Raw genomic sequence first — 19,090 nt, 5'->3', positions numbered from 1 at the left:
GCTTCCAAATACTTTTATAGGATAAGTATTCCCTGAAGCCTGGTGGCATGCTGCCCTTATATTCTAACTGGCTCTTATTTGTCTCTGTCTCTGCTACAGGGCAGAGGACTGTTTCTTAGGCATATCTGTGCCCCTGTTTTCTAGAACAATGCCTGACATAAAGCAGGTTCTCAATAAAGTTTGTAGAGAACATGGAAATATAAACTAGAAATAAATTCCTTGTTGAAATCAGCACACAAGCAGACATGCAGGATGAGGTAGGCATGTGTTGAGTGTATGTATGAAAATAAGGTAGAGACAAAAGGACTATTATGGGGATGTGGGGTGCATAAAGTGGGACAGTCTTTTTTTAAAAGAAATTCGAAACATAACCTCTGTAAGTTCATTTTCTAAGTATCTTGCTGGCAGCATAGAAACACCCCCTTATGCACAGCCCCACCCGGCCTCATGTGGCCACCTCATTCTCCCCCCATGCAGGGCTGGCTCCCCCCATGTATATAAACTTCTGTGGAGCTGGGGCAGGAACCAGCAGGGCCACCCATCCAGACACCTCACAGCGCAGAGGAGAGTTCCAGAGGCAGCCTCACCCAGCCTCTGAACTGAGGGCTTCTGTGCACATTGCTGCCGCTGCAGGCCCAAGATGCCAGCTGTCCAGCTGCTGCTGCTGGCCTGTCTGGTGTGGAGTGCAGGGGCCAGGACAGCCCAGCTGTGGAAGGCCAATGACCGGAGTGGCCAATGCCAGTACACCTTCAAGGTGGCCAGCCCCAATGAGTCCAGCTGCCCCGAGCAGGGCCAGACCATGTCAGCCCTCCAGGACCTGCAGAGAGACAGCAGCGAACAGCGTGCAGCCCTGGAGTCCACCAAAGCCCGGCTCAGCTCCCTGGAGGCTCTCCTTCACCGGCTGATCTTGGGCCAGGCTACCGGGCCCTGGGAGGCCCAGGAGGGGCTGGAGAAGGAGCTGGGTACCCTGAGGAGAGAGCGAGAACAGCTGGAAACTCAAAACAGGGAGCTGGAGACAACTTACAACAACCTCACCCGTGACAAGTCAGCTCTGGAGGAGGAGAAGAGGCAACTGGAGACAGAGAATGAGGATCTGGCCAGGAGGTTGGAGAGCAGCAGCCAGGAGTTAGCAAAGCTGAAGGTCCAGTGTCCCCAGGCTCACAGCATGTCTCAGGATGTGCCGTTGGGCTCCAGGGAAGGTAAGAATGTGGGGTGAAGGTGACACGTTCATGCACCTGTTACAGGTGACCCAGGCCTGTCCTTCTTGCCCTCCCCCTTTCTCCCAGAGACCACCCATCTAGCACAGTGTAGATTAAAGAGGGCAAAGCAATCACTTTCACATATTGCTGGTCGTTTAGCTCCTGAGAGTTCTGCTGAGGTTAGTAGTTCTGGGTTCTTGTGCCTACCCTTGACAGTTTTCACAATCCATGGTGCAATGGGAATATGTAAGGACAAGGTGAGGTGCCTGTGTGATCAGCAGCAAGTTGCCAACTACCCTTTTTAGAAAACTATCCTTTTGTGAATCTCTGTTCAGAGATTGATTCTTTGTTGTTAAAATGACCTCTATTTACGAAACGACAATAGATTTATGAAATGATGATAAGCGGTAAGGTCCCTTTTTTAATGTCCTTCCTTGGCAAAATAAAGAGACAGCAACCCTTTGTGGGTGCCCTCAATATGTTGTTTTGGAAGATTTCCTGCTCTTGTTCCAGTCTGAGAACCTCTGCTTTTAAGTCACTTTGAAGCAGCTTTTGCTACCTGAGATGTTGTGTTTATCTTGGCTCCAGCCAGAAGGTGAGTCCGTGAGTGCACACTGGGGGAAGGGGGACTCTTTCAGTACTTAGGAAGACAGTATTTGTGTCACTTTTTGTGACATTGTGCTCCCCAATATTTGCTGTTAAATAAGTTTTCCAATCATAAAGAAACAAGAAAGTAAATCCAGTTAATTGACAATTAGTCTGGATGTCAAAATCAAGAAAGAAAGAAAGAAAAGGAGTCGGGGGGGGGGCTTGTTTTAGATTAATGGGGACCGAAGAGATGTGGTGGCCAAATGCAGTACATGACCCTGGAGTGGCTCCTGCATCCAGGGGGACAAAGCTACAAGGGATCCTTGAAGAAAATTGAATATACGCTACTTGTCAGATTGTGTTATTGAATTAATGTTCAGTTTCTTGGATGAAATATGCTATAGTAGTTATGAAGAATATCCATGTTCTAAGGAGATACATACTCAAGTACTTAGGGGTGAGGTGTCAGAATGGCTACAGTTTACTTCAGATGGTTCAGCAGAGACTAAATAAATAAAGAGAGAAAGAAAAAGAATGCAAATGTGACAAAATATTAACAATTGGTGAATCTAAGTGAACAGCACATGTGGGGTTATTGTACTTTTCTTTCAGCTTTTCTAAAGGTTTGAAAATCTTCAAAATAAAATGAGGGAAACTATTTTCTAAATAGGATTTCTGCATAAAAGGCAAGATCTGCACAGGTCTGAGACCGAAAAACCTGAGTGAATTCCTGATGTGACCTCTGGCAAATTTTTTAGCCTCTGTACCTTTGTTTCCTCCTCTGTAACATGGCAATGAAAATTCCTGCTGTGGGAGTTCCCTTACAGAGCAGTGGGTTAAGGATCCAGCATTGCCAGTGTAGCAGCTCAGGTCGCTGCTATGGCTAGAGTTCGATTCTTGGCTGAGGAATTTTTACACGCTGAGGGCACGACCAAAAAAAAAATCCCCCTACTGTGAGTAATAATTTTTATGGGTTCAAATGAAATAACTCTAAGGTATAAAGAATCCTATAGTGATAGAGTTGAAAGAGAGCCAATTCTAAATTTTAGAATGAAGGAAAATAAGGTCTGAAATGCTGAGGGACCCCAGGTTGAACAGCTGATCAGGGGTGGAGCTGAGACTTGTTGAACTTGGTCTTTGAGCACAAATGAATCGTTATTAATAGAAATGTTAAGAGCCATTATGTATTTCACACTGTAACCTGAAAGAACAAAACCTATGAGTGTGTGTGTGTGTGTGTGTGTGTGTTTGAAAATAGAGGCAATTTTTTTATAGTTTTGTGGTCATTTAACAAGTCTTTGGGAATTTATTTGATGCGTTCTCTGATTTTATATTTCTTTTTGTCCTTTCCAGCTGCTCTACTTTTGAACTAAAGGCAGCAGCCCATTATAGTGAACTCCAGACTTGGAAGCTCTTTTCTAGCTGTGGGTTTTTTGAGCAGGAAATTACATTAGCACAAGAATGCAGAGCTGGAAAGGGGGCCCAGAGAGAATCTGATGCCTCTAGCTCATTTGTACAGATGTGGAAACTGAGGCCCAGAGAGTCACTCAGCAGCCTGCTGTCTCCCAGCCCCCTAGCGGCAGAGTCGGCAATAGAACTCAGGCCCTTCCTCGAGTTCAGTGGCTCTTCAGGACCCTGAATTGACCTCTAGCTTATAGAATCTAAAGATGCAAGATAGAAGAGTCATTTGAACATCAGGGAAAGAACTGCTTGGAACAAAAGATGTGCCTCAGTGTCCTGGATGTGATGGTGGAGGGGTGTTTGGGGTGGCTGGGATTTAGGTGTAGGTGTGCTCTATGCAGGGAGGGTGGGCGTAAGGGGAGTGAGGGCTTAGTGAGGCCAAGGAAGCAGGGGAGAGTCCTGAGAAGGTGGATGTTTTCTTACTCCACTTATAAAACTGTCACCACCACTTTCTTTATCGTGTGATTATTACATGGAAAAAAGTCTCCTTAGAATCATGGAAATCACTTGTTTGTGCATATGTGTGTATGAGTTGAAATAATATACACATATAGGGAGTTCCCTGATGGTCTGGTGGTTAGGATACGGCCCTTTGACCACTACAGCCCATGTTCAATCCCTGAACTGAGATCAGGGATATATACATATATGTGTACAGATATATATATACACACACACATATATATATGAGATCAGGGATATATATATGTGTGTGTGTGTACATGTATACATAGATATGGAATTGAGATCAGGGATATATATGTATATATATAGCTACACACTCACACACACACACACATATATATATAATTTTGTAGTAACAGTTTTGTAGTGAAATGTCTGGACATCTTTTAAACAAGCCCAAAGAGGAAAATACAGAATACTGAAAATAATCCAGTGTTGGTTATAGCGTCACAAGAGAAGCCCTCCCCTCCCCTTAGTTCTCCTCTGCTTTGAACTGGTCCTTCCAGAAAACAAAGCCTGGATGAGGGCTCATGTGCAGTGTTTATATGGGCCACAATCCTGAGGAGGAGAATCAGGGGTAAAGAGAGTGCTGCAGGGAAGGAAGGAGAACCAACCAGGAGTGGTGGCTGTCCCCACGGGGCAAAGGTTCTACCCCACCACGACTTCTGAGAAGCTGTGTCACGTCCAGCAGAGGAAGGCAGCATTTATCTCCAGATTTGAGACTTTATTGGCCACAGGTCATCCCCTGATGTGTATCACACTCCTGTGACACACAGATATGGGCACAGAGTCAGAGAAGCTGGGGCAGGGCAGCTGAGGCAGGTTCTGATAAGTGCCAACTGTGGGAGGCAGGTAGACACAGCAATGGCTGGAGAAAGGTAGGCAAGATACGCAGGAGGGGCACAGCAGCGGCTTAGCATGAGCATTGCAGATTTCACTTCCTCACCTATCAGATGGGGAGAATAATTCCCCCATGTGGAGGCATCCAGCATGGTGGCTGGCACAGAGCGACCACCCATAATTACAAAGATAATTACAAAAGACTTCTTTTGCTCACGTCACACTATTCTTTAAAAATGCCATTGGACAGAGTTCCCATTGTGGCTCAGAGGAAACAAATCTGACTAGGAACCATGAGGTTGTGAGTTCGATCCCTGGCCTCGCTTAGTGGGTTCGATCCCTGGCCTCGCTTGCTTTGAGCTGTGGTGTAGGTCACAGGTGGCTCGGACCCTGCATTGCTGTGGCTGAGGCATAGGCCAGCAGCTGTAGCTCTGATTAGACCCCTCGCCTGGGAACCCCCGTATGCCACAGGTGCTGCCCTAAAAAGCAAAGCAAAACAGCAACAAAACAATTGCCACTTGACAATCAAAACATCAACATGTGCTTTTGTTTCTATAGCGCACACTGATTCTGGAAAGTGTATGCATTGGAGCGACACCCAGGAAAGTAATCTGCTAGATAATCTTCACTTTCCTAGAGAATTCGTGACAACTTGTGATTATGTTGGTACCCTTCTTTTTCCTTCATCCTCCTCATTTACATAATATTGACCTAACTTTTGGGGCAGTGGTAGAAAATAACTCCACTACAAAAATATTACAATATAATTTGCATATATATAAGTATATAAATATATATGGTATGTAAGTTTATGTACCATATGTGTGTGTGAGTGTGTGTGTGTGTGTGTGTGTATGGAATGCAACTGAGTTAATGAATTCAGGTTTCTAAGTTTAACTCTCTAGCATGTGTCTATCAATAAGAATTAAGGGAGATAGGATGAAGCATGAAGAAAATATTTCCTGAATTTTATAACAGACATGGACTTTTCAACCACAGAAGGATTGAATTTTAATAGAAACAAACAAAAGTCCTAAAAATGTTCAGCTGTCTGATACAATATAGTCCTTAATCTTTTCATAACCTCTTTTTGTTTTTCTCCCACATTCAGAATGAAATTTGAGTGATTTTGAAACATTCCAGAGAAATTTTAGTTTTGATATTTTTTTATTGAGACTGTTTCATTTATAGTTTGAGCTAAGAGTTCTTTTTTTTTTTTTTTTTTTTTTGGCCACACCCAAGGAACACCAAAGATCTCAGGCCAGCAATCAAACCTGTGCCATAGCAGTGACAATGCTGGCTCCTTAACCACTAGGCCACCAGGGAACTCCATGATCTAAGACTGCTAAGGCTCAGAGAGGAAGCTACAACTTCTGGCCCAGTCCAGGCCTCTTTACACAATGGATTCCCTGCCTTTGGGCCCTGCATCCTCTCCCACAGGCTTCGGTTCTCATGCCAGATGCCTCTACTCTGGGAGTTTCGGCCATTGCCAAGTGTTCCTGGCTAACACAGCCAAGCAGCAGCCAACAGGCTTGTAATCCAACCATCCCACCTGCCAACTGAGAACTGGCCTCACGGTCGTTCTGGAAGCCATTCCCTGACATTATGTTTTATTGTGGTTCTTGTTTACTCCAAAGAAAGCACATGAGGTGTGGTTCCTACAAAGAGCAATGTAAGAGTTTTGGGGGTGAAAGGGGAGAGAAAGGCCTCTTGATCAGAGTTCTGAGGGCCTTAGTGGGACCAGGAAAGGAACTAGACACCAGCCAGGCACTTGTTGTACCGCTTCTTCGGGGAGGAAGAGCAGCTCTCTGGTGCTCCACCTGGGAGCTATGTGGGTGTGTGAGAGCCCCCACTGGAATCTGAGTAGGCTCCAGGGTGGGTCACCCCAGAGTGCTGAGCAGTATCTTTGAGCCTCTCGCAGAGCTTGTGGTAGCAGTCTGTGTTCAAGCAGGAAACAGAAACCACACAACAAGCGAGTCAGGGATGTTTGATAGAAAGGATTAACTGATTAAAGAGTAAGATGAGATAAAGTAAACTCCACATGGCACACCAGGGCTGAGGGAGGGTACCAGAGGAAGGATAAACTTGGAATGGGTTCCAACCTCATTGAAAAGGTGGGGTTCATCCCATCAGAGAGCAGAGATTCTGGCTGGTTAGCCCAGGCTGGAATTGGAAAGGCCACCTCCTAAGTGCAGGCAAGGAGCCAGGGGAGTCTGGGACAGGCTGCAGGAGCCCTGCTGAGCCAGCAGGGGAGGCCGGCAAAGCACGGGGGTCCTCATGCAGAGACTCTGGGTTCTGCGTTGAGAGGGCTGTGGAAAGGTTATGGCCAGGCCAAGCCTGTGAGATCACAGAGGAACCGTGTCCTGGACTCTGCCTGAGGGGGTGCCACCAGACGTCCTCACAGTCAGGCTGCCAGCCCCTGCATAACATTGTGGAGAGACCAGCTCCCTCACAGTGCCTCTCTAGCGCCCTCTACTCAGCTTAACATTGTGCTCCTTTTAAAGGAAAAATGCCTTATTTTTCAGAGAGCATCTAGGGAAGGTGCATTCAGCACCTAGAGAATCCCTTTTAAGCTGACACGCATACCTACCAGAGGATGGAAAGGTGTACAACTGGAGTTCCCAGAGTGGCTTAGCGGTTAACGAATCTGACTAGCATCCATTAGGATGCAGGTTCGATCCCGGGCCTTGCTCGGTGGGTTAAGGATCCTGCGTTGCTGTGAGCTATGGTATAGGTTGCAGACATGGCTTGGATTCTGAGTTGCTGCAGCTGTGGCACAGGCCAGCAGCTACAGCTCAGATTCAACCCCCAGCCAGAGAACCTCCCATATGGCATGGATGTGGCCCTAAAAAGCAACCAAAAATAAATAAATGAAAAATAAAAGAAAGGGTCACAACTGCCATGACCTTGGCAGATGTGGGTCAAGTCCTAGTCCCACCACTCGTGACCTTGGGCAAGCTACTTAGCCTCTCTGAGCCTCAGTTTCCTCTTCAGCAAAATGAAGATAATAATATTCCTTCTCAGGACTGTTATGTGAAATAGAGGTAATAATAGCAAGAGTCTAGCAGGGTACCCAGCTCATAGGGGTCACTTAGTAAGTGGTGGTGTAATAATTAAATTAGGTGCAGATTATAGTCCTAAAGCCTTATTCTATTTCTCTAAAACTTGTGAAGGTACCAGAGCACATAAATAATTTATATAAAACTTCTCTGAAATGTGGAAAGAGCTATAAATACCTGTTAATCACCTCTGTTCACGAAGAAGCTATTTTCAGTGTTTCAGAACTTCCGCACGATCTCAAATCAATGTAGCAGTGTGTGACCCACTGTGATGACTTAATGTCTAGCCAGTGTCATCCACAGCTCTTGCCTTCTCCATGCCTCAAACTCTCCTCGAAATTCCAGTAGGAATCCTGCACACTCTCTTCCTTGTCCCAAACTGATCTTGGAAAAGGATCTGACCGAATATATCAGAAAAGCATGTAAAGCTTAATATCTTCCTCCTTACAAGACCATTTGCATTATGACAAGAAAACAGAAGCTTAAGTCATGCAGGGGACTGTCAATTGTTGAATTATTTCAGGCATCCTAGAAGAAGCTAAGGATCTTTCCAATATCCCTTCTTAACACCACCTACTCATGTATCAGACCTTCTAGTGGGAATTATTTTAATTTACTTTATGTTGAATACTCTGTGCGAGGGACATTGCTATGCAATTTATTATTTATGAGCTTTGTACTATGGAATTTTTCAAACATTCATGAAAGTAGAGAGAATAACACAAATCCCAACATATCCATCACCCAGCTCTGACAGTTGTAAACTTAGTTCAATCTTGTTTCATGGTCCCTCCCCACAATCTCACCCCACTTATTATCTTAAACCAAATCTCAAACATCATCATATCTTTGGAAGCCTATTTAAATCCTATCTTCAGGAGTTCCTGTCGTGGCTCAGTGTTTAACGAAACTGACTAGGAACCATGAGGTTTCGGGTTCGATCCCTGGCCTTGCTCAGTGTGTTAAGGATCCGGCATTGCCATGAGCTGTGGTGTAGGTCGCAGCTCTGATTAGGACCCTAGTCTGGGAACCTCCATATGCTGAGGGAGCAGCCCTAGAAAAGGCAAAAAGACAAAAAAAAAAATCCCATCTTCAACCTAGTCTATTGTTAGACCTTTTTCCTCACAATACAATTTTGCCTCTTGCTTTTAATATAGTTTCTAAATGGAATGTGGAGAACTTGGACTTTCAAGAACTGAAGTCAGAGTTAACTGAGGTTCCTGCTGCTCGAATCTTGAAGGAGAGTGTGTCTGGTCATTCCGGCAGTGAAGAAGGAGGCAGTGGTATGGAGTTAAATTTCTCCTCTTCTGTACCCACCTGGTCTTTATCTGTGTCTAATTCTGTATTTGGAGTTGGTCAGCCCACTATCAGGGAGATAGGGGTGGACAGGTAACCTCCCGGGAAGCAGAGGCAGGGAAGAGGAAGAACAGAACTGTTTTCTGCTCCCTTTCCAGGGCACACTGGCAGGAAGGTGGCCTCTCCCTACCTAAGCTCTATATTGCATCACCTACACTTGGGATGGGGACTAGGCTGCACTGGGGGAAAATGACAGATGTGTCTGTTTCATCTACCTGGTCAACACAAAGAATTGATTACACCTGAAAATGCAAAAAATGACATTTTCAGTAGACCCTTCATGTCTTTATCTTGGGGCCAGATGGACAGCATGAGCCATCCCAATACACTCTGTTACTCAAGGTATCTTTTCTGAACTTTGGGTACCTAGGAAAAGTACAATTGCCCCTCTGCAAAGTGTTCCCTGAAAGCTTGACTTTAAGACAAAGACTCTGGTTTTCAGCAATAGTGACTATCCATGTTATTGACAATTATTGCTAGTATAGAAGGGGAAGCATGAGGATGGGGAGTTTTGAAATATTCCAAATATGATTCCCTGAGATATGGGTAGCAAAGAGTTTCTGCTTTCTGTAAGGAAATTGAAATGCCCATTAAAATATAGAGATCTGTTGTGATTCAAATAAATCTAAGTGCTCAACCATATCTTCATTTAAAAAATTATATTCAAGTTTTAGTATAGTAAAGTGATGGCTGAAATACATGGTCCCTTGGGGAAGGACTTGGAAAGCTTTGTTTTATAGAGATTGTTATGACTTGATTATTGTCTAATTTTTTAAAAATAATAAATCAGACAGGAAAATCATAGAGGAGGAGTTTCTGTCACGGCTCAGTGGAAACGAACACAACTAGTATCCATGATGACATGGGTTCAATCCCTGGCCTTGCTCAGTGGGTTAAGGATCCAGTGTTGCCCTGAGCTGAAGTGCAGGTCACAGAAGTGGCTCAGATCCTGCATTGCTGTGGCTTGGCATAGGCCAGCAGCTTCAGCTTTGATTCAACCCATAGTCTGGGAACTTCCATGTGCTACGGGTGTGGCCCTAAAAAGCAAAAGAAAAAAAAGGAAAATCACAGAGTAATATAATTAACACCAGGAGATTTTGCCCACCTTAAGTCAAATATTACAAATAGAATGTGAAGCCCTCTGTGAATCTTCCACCTTTATAACTGATACCAAATAGAAGTAAAATTTATTGAACAAAAAAAAATCCACATATATAGTGGCCCCATACTGTTCAAACCTGTGGTGTTAAAGGATCAGTTATAGCTCAATTCATATCATATAGCGCTCATATAATATTTGGCAGGTGTTTATACAATCACTTAGCATGTATAATTACATTTAAAACTTACAACAGCCCTACTACTCAAACCACTATGATCAGCCCCTTTTGCAAAGGAGAAAATTGAGTCTTAGAAAGCCAGGCAACTTATTGAAAGTCACACAGTCAGCCAGTGGCAAAGCTTGGGTTTAAACCCCAAGGGTCTGCCTCAGGGGTTCTCACTTCTTCTAGCTCTGCCATGCTTCCACATCATGGAAAGATGGTAGACACACCGTTTTTGTTTTAATTCACCAGGATGTGGAGAACTCGTTTGGGTAGGAGAGCCTGTCACTCTGAGAACAGCCGAGACAATCACTGGCAAGTACGGCGTGTGGATGAGAGACCCCAAGGCCACCTACCCCTATACCCAGGAGACCACGTGGAGGATCGACACAGTGGGCACGGACATCCGCCAGGTTTTTGAGTACGACCGCATCAGCCAGTTTGCGCAGGGCTACCCTTCCAAGGTGCACGTGCTGCCCAGGCGGCTGGAAAGCACAGGTGCCGTGGTGTACCAGGGCAGCCTCTACTTCCAGGGCGCCAGTTCCAGAACGGTGATCAGGTATGAGCTGAGCACCGAGACCCTGAAGGCTGAGAAGGAAATCCCTGGAGCCGGCTACCATGGACAGTTCCCCTACTCCTGGGGTGGCTACACTGACATCGACCTGGCAGTGGATGAGACAGGTCTCTGGGTCATCTACAGCACGGAGGCCGCCAAAGGCGCCATTGTCCTCTCCAAACTGAACCCAGAGAATCTGGAGCTTGAGCGAACCTGGGAGACCAACATCCGTAAGCAGTCCGTCGCCAACGCCTTCATCATCTGTGGCACCTTGTACACCGTCAGCAGCTATTCATCACCTGAGGCTACCATCAACTTCGCCTACGACACAAGCACGGGCAGCAGCAAGGCCCTGACCATCCCGTTCAAGAACCGCTACGAGTACAGCAGCATGATAGACTACAACCCCCTGGAGAAGAAGCTCTTCGCCTGGGACAACTTCAACATGGTCACCTATGACATCAGGCTCTCCCGGATGTGAAAAGCCACCAAGCGCTGTCAAAAAAGGCAGAAGGGGATGATGGTCCGGGCTCCTGAGGGGAGAGCCAGCCAGCAACACCCACAGAGCTTTTCTCTTTTCAAGCTTGCACTCACCCTGGAGAATGTGCATGGTCACCACGTCCCACTGGGTGGGAAGAGCAAGCTGGGGTTTCCCATCATAACAGATGCTTTTCTTCTGTCAGCTTTTAAAGGGATATGTAACCAAGATAGTTTGAGTTTTTTGGTGATTTGAGGCAAACGCATAATGAGTAATAGTTTCTTCCTGAAAACCACAATACTGGCCCTCACTGGCTAAAGAGGATAGGTTTAGAAAAGAACTTGGGAAAAACAGGTTTGCCCCATGTGGAACCCAGGGCCAGCCCCTGCACTCACATGTTGCCGGGTTGCTGTGAGCTACAATAACAGCAGCACTTCTGAAGGAAGAGAAGGGCCTCTGGCGCCAGAGCTGAACATACGTGTGTTTACTATGGTTGGCTTTTAATGCTTCAGGTGGAATCCAGTTGGCTATGACAGAACCTTTGCCTCGTAAAATAAAATAATCTTACATAACGTTCTCTTTGAACTTTGTGGTTTACTTTGCTGAAAAGAAGAGTACAGATTCCAACGATCAGATCATTCCCTTGGGTTGGGAGCTGTGATTAAAGGATACTGAAGTTAGGATGTGTGTGTGTGTGTGTGTGTGTGTGTGTAACTAAGAGGCTTGCACCTGGTTTTGAGGTGCTGCCCACGATGACACCAGGCACACACACCTCCCCACTCCCATCTCCTGGTGTTTTCAGTTCTTCTCGAACAATCTTTTCATCTTTTCTTCAACTTATCCTCATTCACACTAGCTTTATTTTGGTTCTTATCTGCTGTCATGGCTATGAATTTTGTAAGCCCTAACCTTGGGTGAGCAAAACTAAGGAATTTATCTTTTTACCTAAATGTAATTACCTAAAAATTACTTCTTTACCTAAATTTAATTACCTCTTTAAAAGTCTGTCTTCAAAGACAGTCACATTCTGAGGAACTGGGGGGTTATTATTTTAACATATGAATTGGAGGCTGTGTTGAAAAAAATTCATCTCATTGTAACCAGGTATTTCCTCTCTACTCTACTTGTTGCAAATTCTTAAGACTAGACAACTCAGAAGGCAGTGCATGAACTTATCCACCCTTCTTTTTTTTTTTTTTGTCTTTTTGACATTTCTTGGGCCACTCCCGCAGCATATGGAGGTTCCCAGGCTAGGGGTCTAATCGGAGCTTCAGCTGCCAGCCTACGCCAGGGCCACAGCAACGTGGGATCCGAGCCGCGTCTGCGACCTACACCACAGCTCATGGCAACGCTGGATCCTTAACCCACTGAGCAAGGGCAGGGACCGAACCTGCAACCTCATGGTTCCTAGTCGGATTCGTTAACCACTGCGCTATGACAGGAACTCCACATCTACCCTTCTAAGCACCTTTGGCTGCCAGGTGTTGAATGAAGAGTGGAAGATGATGAGACGAGTGGTTGCAGCACACACAGGTGAAGCAAACCCTGCCCACATAGCCCTGCCCACTTTTCCTTTTTTTTTCCCATCAGTTAGTGCTTCTGGCTTCAGGAGGGAAGAAGGTGAAGGAAAGAGGAAAAAGGGAAGAAGGAAACTATTACCGCAGGTAGCTTTTAGCTTACAGAACATTAGACTCCTCCCCCACCATGGATTGCTCCTCTGTTGGGTTTTGTTTTGTTTTGTTTTGCTGGTTCCTCCTGTTAGCCTATATTAGACAGGGTTCTCCAGAGAAATAGAACCAATAGGAGGTATATAGGTATAATGACAGGCGTAGATGTAAAAAAGAGATTATGAAGAAATGGCTCATGCAATTGTGGAGAAGTCCCACAACTTGCCATCTGCCACCTGGAGACCCAGGAAAGTCTAAGAATGAAAGGAGTCAAAGGTATCCGTCCCAAGGGAGGGGCAGAAAACCAATGTCGCACCTCAAACAGGGCAGCAGGGAGCAAAAGGGGTGAATCCCTCCTCCCTTCACATTTTTGTTCCTTTCAGTCCCTAAACAGATGCCCACTCTCAGGAGGAGAGTCGACCCTGGGTCCACCAGTTCAGATTCAATCTCATCCAGAAACACCCTCAAAGACAAACCAAGAAATAATATTTAATCTGGGCACCCTTTGGTCCAGTCAAGTTGACACAAAAGTTGACTATCACACAGCCCAAACCTCTTAAGACTGGCATAGCCCTGGGCTCACGTTAGGGTTTATCTACTCATTCTTCTGGTGATCTCAACTAGCATCATGGCTTTAAGCGCTCTCTCTATGCTGAGGTCCTCCTCAAATCTGTATCTCTAGGCCAGACTGCCCCTGAACTCCAGATTCACATAGTCATTTGCCAAATTGATATCTCTTCTTATTTATTTATTTTTATTTTTTATTTTTTTGTCTTTTAGGGCTGCACCTGCAGCATATGGAGAATCCCAGGCTAGGGGTCTAATCAGAGCTGTAGCCACCGGCCTACACCACAGCCACAGCAATGCCAGATCTGAGCTGCATCTGTGACCTACACCACAGCTCACAGCAATGCCAGATCCTTAACCCACTGAGCGAGGCCAGGGATCGAACCCACGTCCTCATGGGTTCGTTAACTGCTGAGCCACCACAGGAACTCTGATATCTCTTTTTAAATGTCTATGAGGCCATATCGAGCCAGCAAAAATGGAATTTCTGTTTCCCTACCCACCCATGCCCAGACACATCCAATCTGCTCATCTTTGAAGGGAACTCCAGCTGCTCAGGCTTAAACACCACAGGGTCATCCTTTACTCTTCTCTCTCATAACTTATCAGAAACTTTTGTGGGTTCTAGCTTCAAACACATACGTATATATAGAATCTGACCATATTTTTCACCACCCCAACTGCTACCTGTCCAAATCATCATTGCCTTTCTCCTGGGTTATTCCAGTAGCCTCTGAAGTGATTCTCTTCCCCCACCTCATGGAGCCTGTTCTCTACACAGCAGCTAGATCATGCCTTCCCAGCTCATTCAAAGTCTTTACAAAGCCCCATGGGCTCTACCTCCTTCCCACACCACTTGTGGCTTCATCTTCTGCTACTGGGCTCTGGTTCACTCTACGGCAGCCAAGCCTTGCCCTCCCCTGAATACACCAGGCACATCTTTTTCTGTCTTATAGCCTTTTCACTGGCTCTTTCCTCTATCCCTGATGTCCTCACGCCTAATTCTATCACTGTCCTCAAGATTTTACTCAAACATTACCTTTCTAATGAGGCCTATCCAGACCACCCCACTTAAAATCGCAAGTGGGGAGCTCCCGTGGTGGCACAGCAGTAACAAACCCTATTAGTATCCATGAGGACTCAGGTTCCATCCCTGGCCTCACTCGGTGGGTTAAGGATTCGGCATTGCTAAGAGCTGTGATGTAGGCCACAGATGCAGCTCAAATCTAGCATTGCTGTGGCTGATGCGTAGGCCAGCAGCTGCAGCTGATTCGACCCCCAGCCTGAGAACCTCCATATGCCGCAGGTGCAGCTCTAAAAAGATAAAAAAACAAAAATAAAAATAAATTAAAACCGCAACTGACCTGATGCTTCCTCTGCCACTTCTAATCTCTCTTACCCTGCGTTATTGTAAAATGTCTTTTCCACTACATTTATCATCTCCTAACATAATTTATTGTTCCATGTTGTCAGACATTTATTGTTATGTGTTGTAGACATACTTACTCACTGTCAGTCTTCCTCTACGGGAATGTAAATTCTGTGGGGCAGGGGCGTTTTGCTCAATAATATGTCCCTGGACCAGTGCCCAACTCACACAGTAGGTACTGAATACTTTTATTTAAGACAATCAGTTCAACCCTGTGGGCATCTAAGTTTTTTTTATTCAAATATACAACTAAGTGTTATAATCTTTTTCTTCAATTTTATGGTCATATCCACAGCACAAGGAAATTCCTGGGCCAGGGACTGAAACCGAGCTATAGCTGCAGCAACACTGGATCCTTCAACCCACTATGCCAAGCTGGAGATCGATCCCGTGCCTCTAGAGCCACTGGAGCTGCTGCAGTTAGACTCCCAACTCACTGTGCCATGGTGGGAACTCCCTGGATTTTTTTTTTTTTTTTTTTGAACAAACAAATGAACAGGAATAACATCCTGGGACTTGCTCAGAAACAACTAGCAATAAAGTGATGGTCCTTCAAACCCCTTCCCCTCCTTCTGAAGTTTTTTTCCCTCTTTTTCTTTGGCCATGCCCATGGCACATATAAGTTCCCAGGCCAGGAATCGAACCCACACACAGCAGTGACAACACCAGATCCTTAACCTGCTGCTGTGACAACTCTGGATCCTTATTCCAATTTGCCACAAGAGAACTCCCCCAAGGTCGAGTTTTGAAAACCCAAACACCTCAGCATTCTCTGCAGCTCAAGTCTTTAAATTCACAGAAGCCTGGACTTTTCACTCATCCAGATTTAGTAACAAACACTGAGGCTTGATCATTTTTTTTTTAATTCAAATACAACTGACTACCATACGTATTCTGCAGAGTGACATAAATTAAAGACCAAATATAGACATTAATCAGAGGTGTGGCTTGAGAAACCAAGGATTACTGTAAGTGCATGAGTAAGCACAGTGCTCAACAGTGGTTGCAGGAGAAGAAAACTAGGAAAGAACAAAGCTATTCCAAGACAGTCTTCTTCAAAGACAACACCAAGGACTTCACGGAAACTGTTTTCTGGAGTTATTCTGTCAAGGTTTACTTCAAAAGGACTGATGCTTTAGAAGCTGAGGAGTCTTTGGCGTCCTCAGCTGGAGAGGGAGGTGGGGCTGGGGGTACTTCGGGACCGGCTGTGCTAGGAGGAGGGGCTTGCTCTGCATCCACATCTGAGAGTATTGCCCCCGCTTCATCACTTTTCTTGGTAAATTTCTCTTCTCTGGGAGGAGAGGCACACTGAATGTCATTTAAATAAGGAGGGGCTTTTATTTTTATTTTATTTTATTTTTATATTTTATTTTTTGTCTTTTTGCCATTTCTTGGGCCGCTCCCGCAGCATATGGAGGTTCCCAGGCTAGGGGTCTAGTCGGAGCTGTAGCCGTTGGCCTACACCAGAGCCACAGCAACGTGGGATTCGAGCTGCATCTGCAACCTACACCACAGCTCACGGCAATGCCAGATCCTTAACCCACTGAGCGAGGCCAGGGATCGAACCTGCAACCTCATGGTTCCTCGTTGGATTCGTTAACCACTGCACCACAACAGGAACTCCAAGGAGGGGCTTTTAAAAAGAAGAAAAAACAAACCCCCAGATCCTGGCACCGAAAGAGAACACTTTACATTTTAGAGGACATCCTGACTCACCTACCCATGTTTTCAGGGCTATCACCTGGCAAAAATGAGATGTATGCTATTTACATTTTAACTGTGTGTCTGCTCTTCTCGGAGAGAACTTAACCCTCTCTACTGGTCCCATGGAGCCAGTGTAGCTGTGGTCCACCCCTACCAGCCAGCTCTCTGTACATTCAGCCTAGGGTAGGCTCTCCCTCAGGGTTTTATCTGCACTCCAGATAGTCTATGGTCATTTCAGCTCTCCTTTCTGCCTAGTCCCCGCTCCTCTCTCACCTCCTTCCCGCCCCGCCCCCCAGCCTACCTGGTCCTCTCCCCCTTCTCCTAGAATCATCTGGCTTTCCTACTCTACTCAGAGCTGGGCAAACCCTGCCTTCAAAAGAATACAACTCACCTGGTAAGTGATTAAAGGCTCAGATTTAACTATTCCCTGAATACCTACAACATTCCAGGGCCTTGGGAATTAACTAAAAACTATGTTCAGATTCTCAATCACAGCTCACAATTAAGTTTTTCAGCTGAAGAAGCTGAGATAGAAGGTGATTTACCCAGATCATGTCACCAGTATAAGACAGAACTGGAATCCAAACTCAGATATCCGGACCTCAAGTTCACTGTCACATCTCCCAGTCAGAGCTGATCCCTAATGTTGCTGAAGGCATGTGAGGGAATGGGGAGGAGGTAACAGAGGAAGAAGCTAGGAGACCCCCCAGAATCATCAGAATTCTTCCTTCTTTTTTGGCTGCATCCACGGCATGTGGAAGTTCCTAGACCAGGGATTGAACTCACAGCACAGCAGCAACCTGAGCCACAGCAGTGACAATGCTGGATCCCCAACCAGATGAGCTACACCCTCTTCCTTCTTCAGTGGATGTTAGAGCACAGAGACCACAGCCCACTGGAGACAATGCCCACTCTCACCGTCTAACTGGACATGTCAAGTTTGCCACATAGCCCCATCAGTAAAGGTTTAATGTCTCCCTACCTGTATTAACTAAAGAATTGTACATAATTTTTAAAAAATCAATAATATCTTACATCCCATAAACTCTAAGGTCAAGAGGCATAGTGAATGATTCTAGATAGAAGTCCCTATTTCAAATCAATAGTTTCTTTCTTTGGCCAAATTATCAGGTTTAATAAAATCACTATTTTTAAGTTCATACTCTACCCACAGAACTCAAAACAAAAGTATCAACTCTGCCAATTGAATATTCATATTTGCATCATTAGATTATTTCAACTCAGGTTCCTTTGCAGACATTTGTTAGCCACTTATCTCCATTGAGGGTTACATTCATTAAGACTAGATTCTATAATTTAACCCACAAAGTTAAGTCCCCTCAACACACAAAGACAAACTGCAACATGTTGGCATTTGCTGTGAGTGAAGCAGCCCCCCGACTTCCTCCAGTTTTATAGCTTCTGTCCTTACGTTGAGAAAGTCAGAATCTATTCATGACCTCTTGACACACAGGAAGAGGCAGCATCTAGCTGATCATCAACAGAGTTCAGTTTTCATATAAATTTGAGACCTAATGTTTTCCTTGTTCATCTTTATATATGGGATGTCTTAGGTACCCGCCTGGATCTGGGGATCTCAGACCAGAGAGGGGACACCCCACAGTGGCCATCGTAGGCTTGCCAGATTTAGCAAATGAAAATACAGGATGCCCAATTATATTTGAATTTCAGAAAAATGACTTTTTTTAAATTGTAAGTTTATCACAAATATCACACAGACATACTTGGGCCAAAAAAACCTTTTAGTTGTTGATCTAAAATTCAAATTTAATTAGGCATCCTGTATTTTATCCACTGACCCTGCAGCCAGGGGAAGGTGTCAGGCAGTGGACTCATTTGAGAACTCCGGCATGCAGCACAGGCAAACCCTCTTCTTTGGGCCAGACAAGCTGTTGAGATCTCCCCTTTCTCAGGGCACGCTAGCATAGTCGTGGGCACCAGGCCCATGGTGGTGAAGGAGAGAAACCATCCTTGCCTGCGGGGAACCTATAGTCTAGTTGGGAATGAGGACAAGTTTCAGGGAGTCCATGCTATCCTCCAACTTTGCAGTGTCATGCATTTCTATACTGGGAGGGTACATCATAACTTCCATCAGGTTATCTAAGTGATCCCCACCTCCCAATTAGGAGACACTGATCTGAAGTTCGTCCCAGCACCCTTATCATTGCCTGTTGAAGGACCATGTGACAGTGGACGACAAAGCATTTTCTCATCCGTAAAACCTGCCTCCCTGCAACGGATGAATACACTGAATACATTTACATAAACCAGCATCTGGGGGAGTTTCGGGTGCTTGGTGGGCATCAGCATGTATGTGCCATCCCAACCTCCCCCCCCCGCCCCGCCCCAAGAGGTTGGGAGTACCTCATGGTCATGGT

General features: G+C 45.4%; 1 protein-coding gene across 2 annotated transcripts; it reads left to right on the top strand.

The window, feature by feature from the left end:
* Positions 505-11,900, top strand: MYOC (myocilin). Of its 2 annotated transcripts, NM_213986.1 has the most exon segments (3): positions 538-1,199; positions 8,770-8,895; positions 10,543-11,892. In NM_213986.1, coding segments are annotated over 3 exon segments (1,470 nt in total). In that variant the 5' UTR covers positions 538-640; the 3' UTR covers positions 11,328-11,892.

The sequence above is a fragment of the Sus scrofa genome, chromosome 9, assembly GCF_000003025.6.
Source record: "Sus scrofa isolate TJ Tabasco breed Duroc chromosome 9, Sscrofa11.1, whole genome shotgun sequence".
NCBI classification, from domain to species: Eukaryota; Metazoa; Chordata; class Mammalia; order Artiodactyla; family Suidae; genus Sus; species Sus scrofa.
The sequence above is the reverse complement of the archived record's forward strand: the minus strand, read 5'-3'. Positions and strand labels throughout refer to the sequence as shown.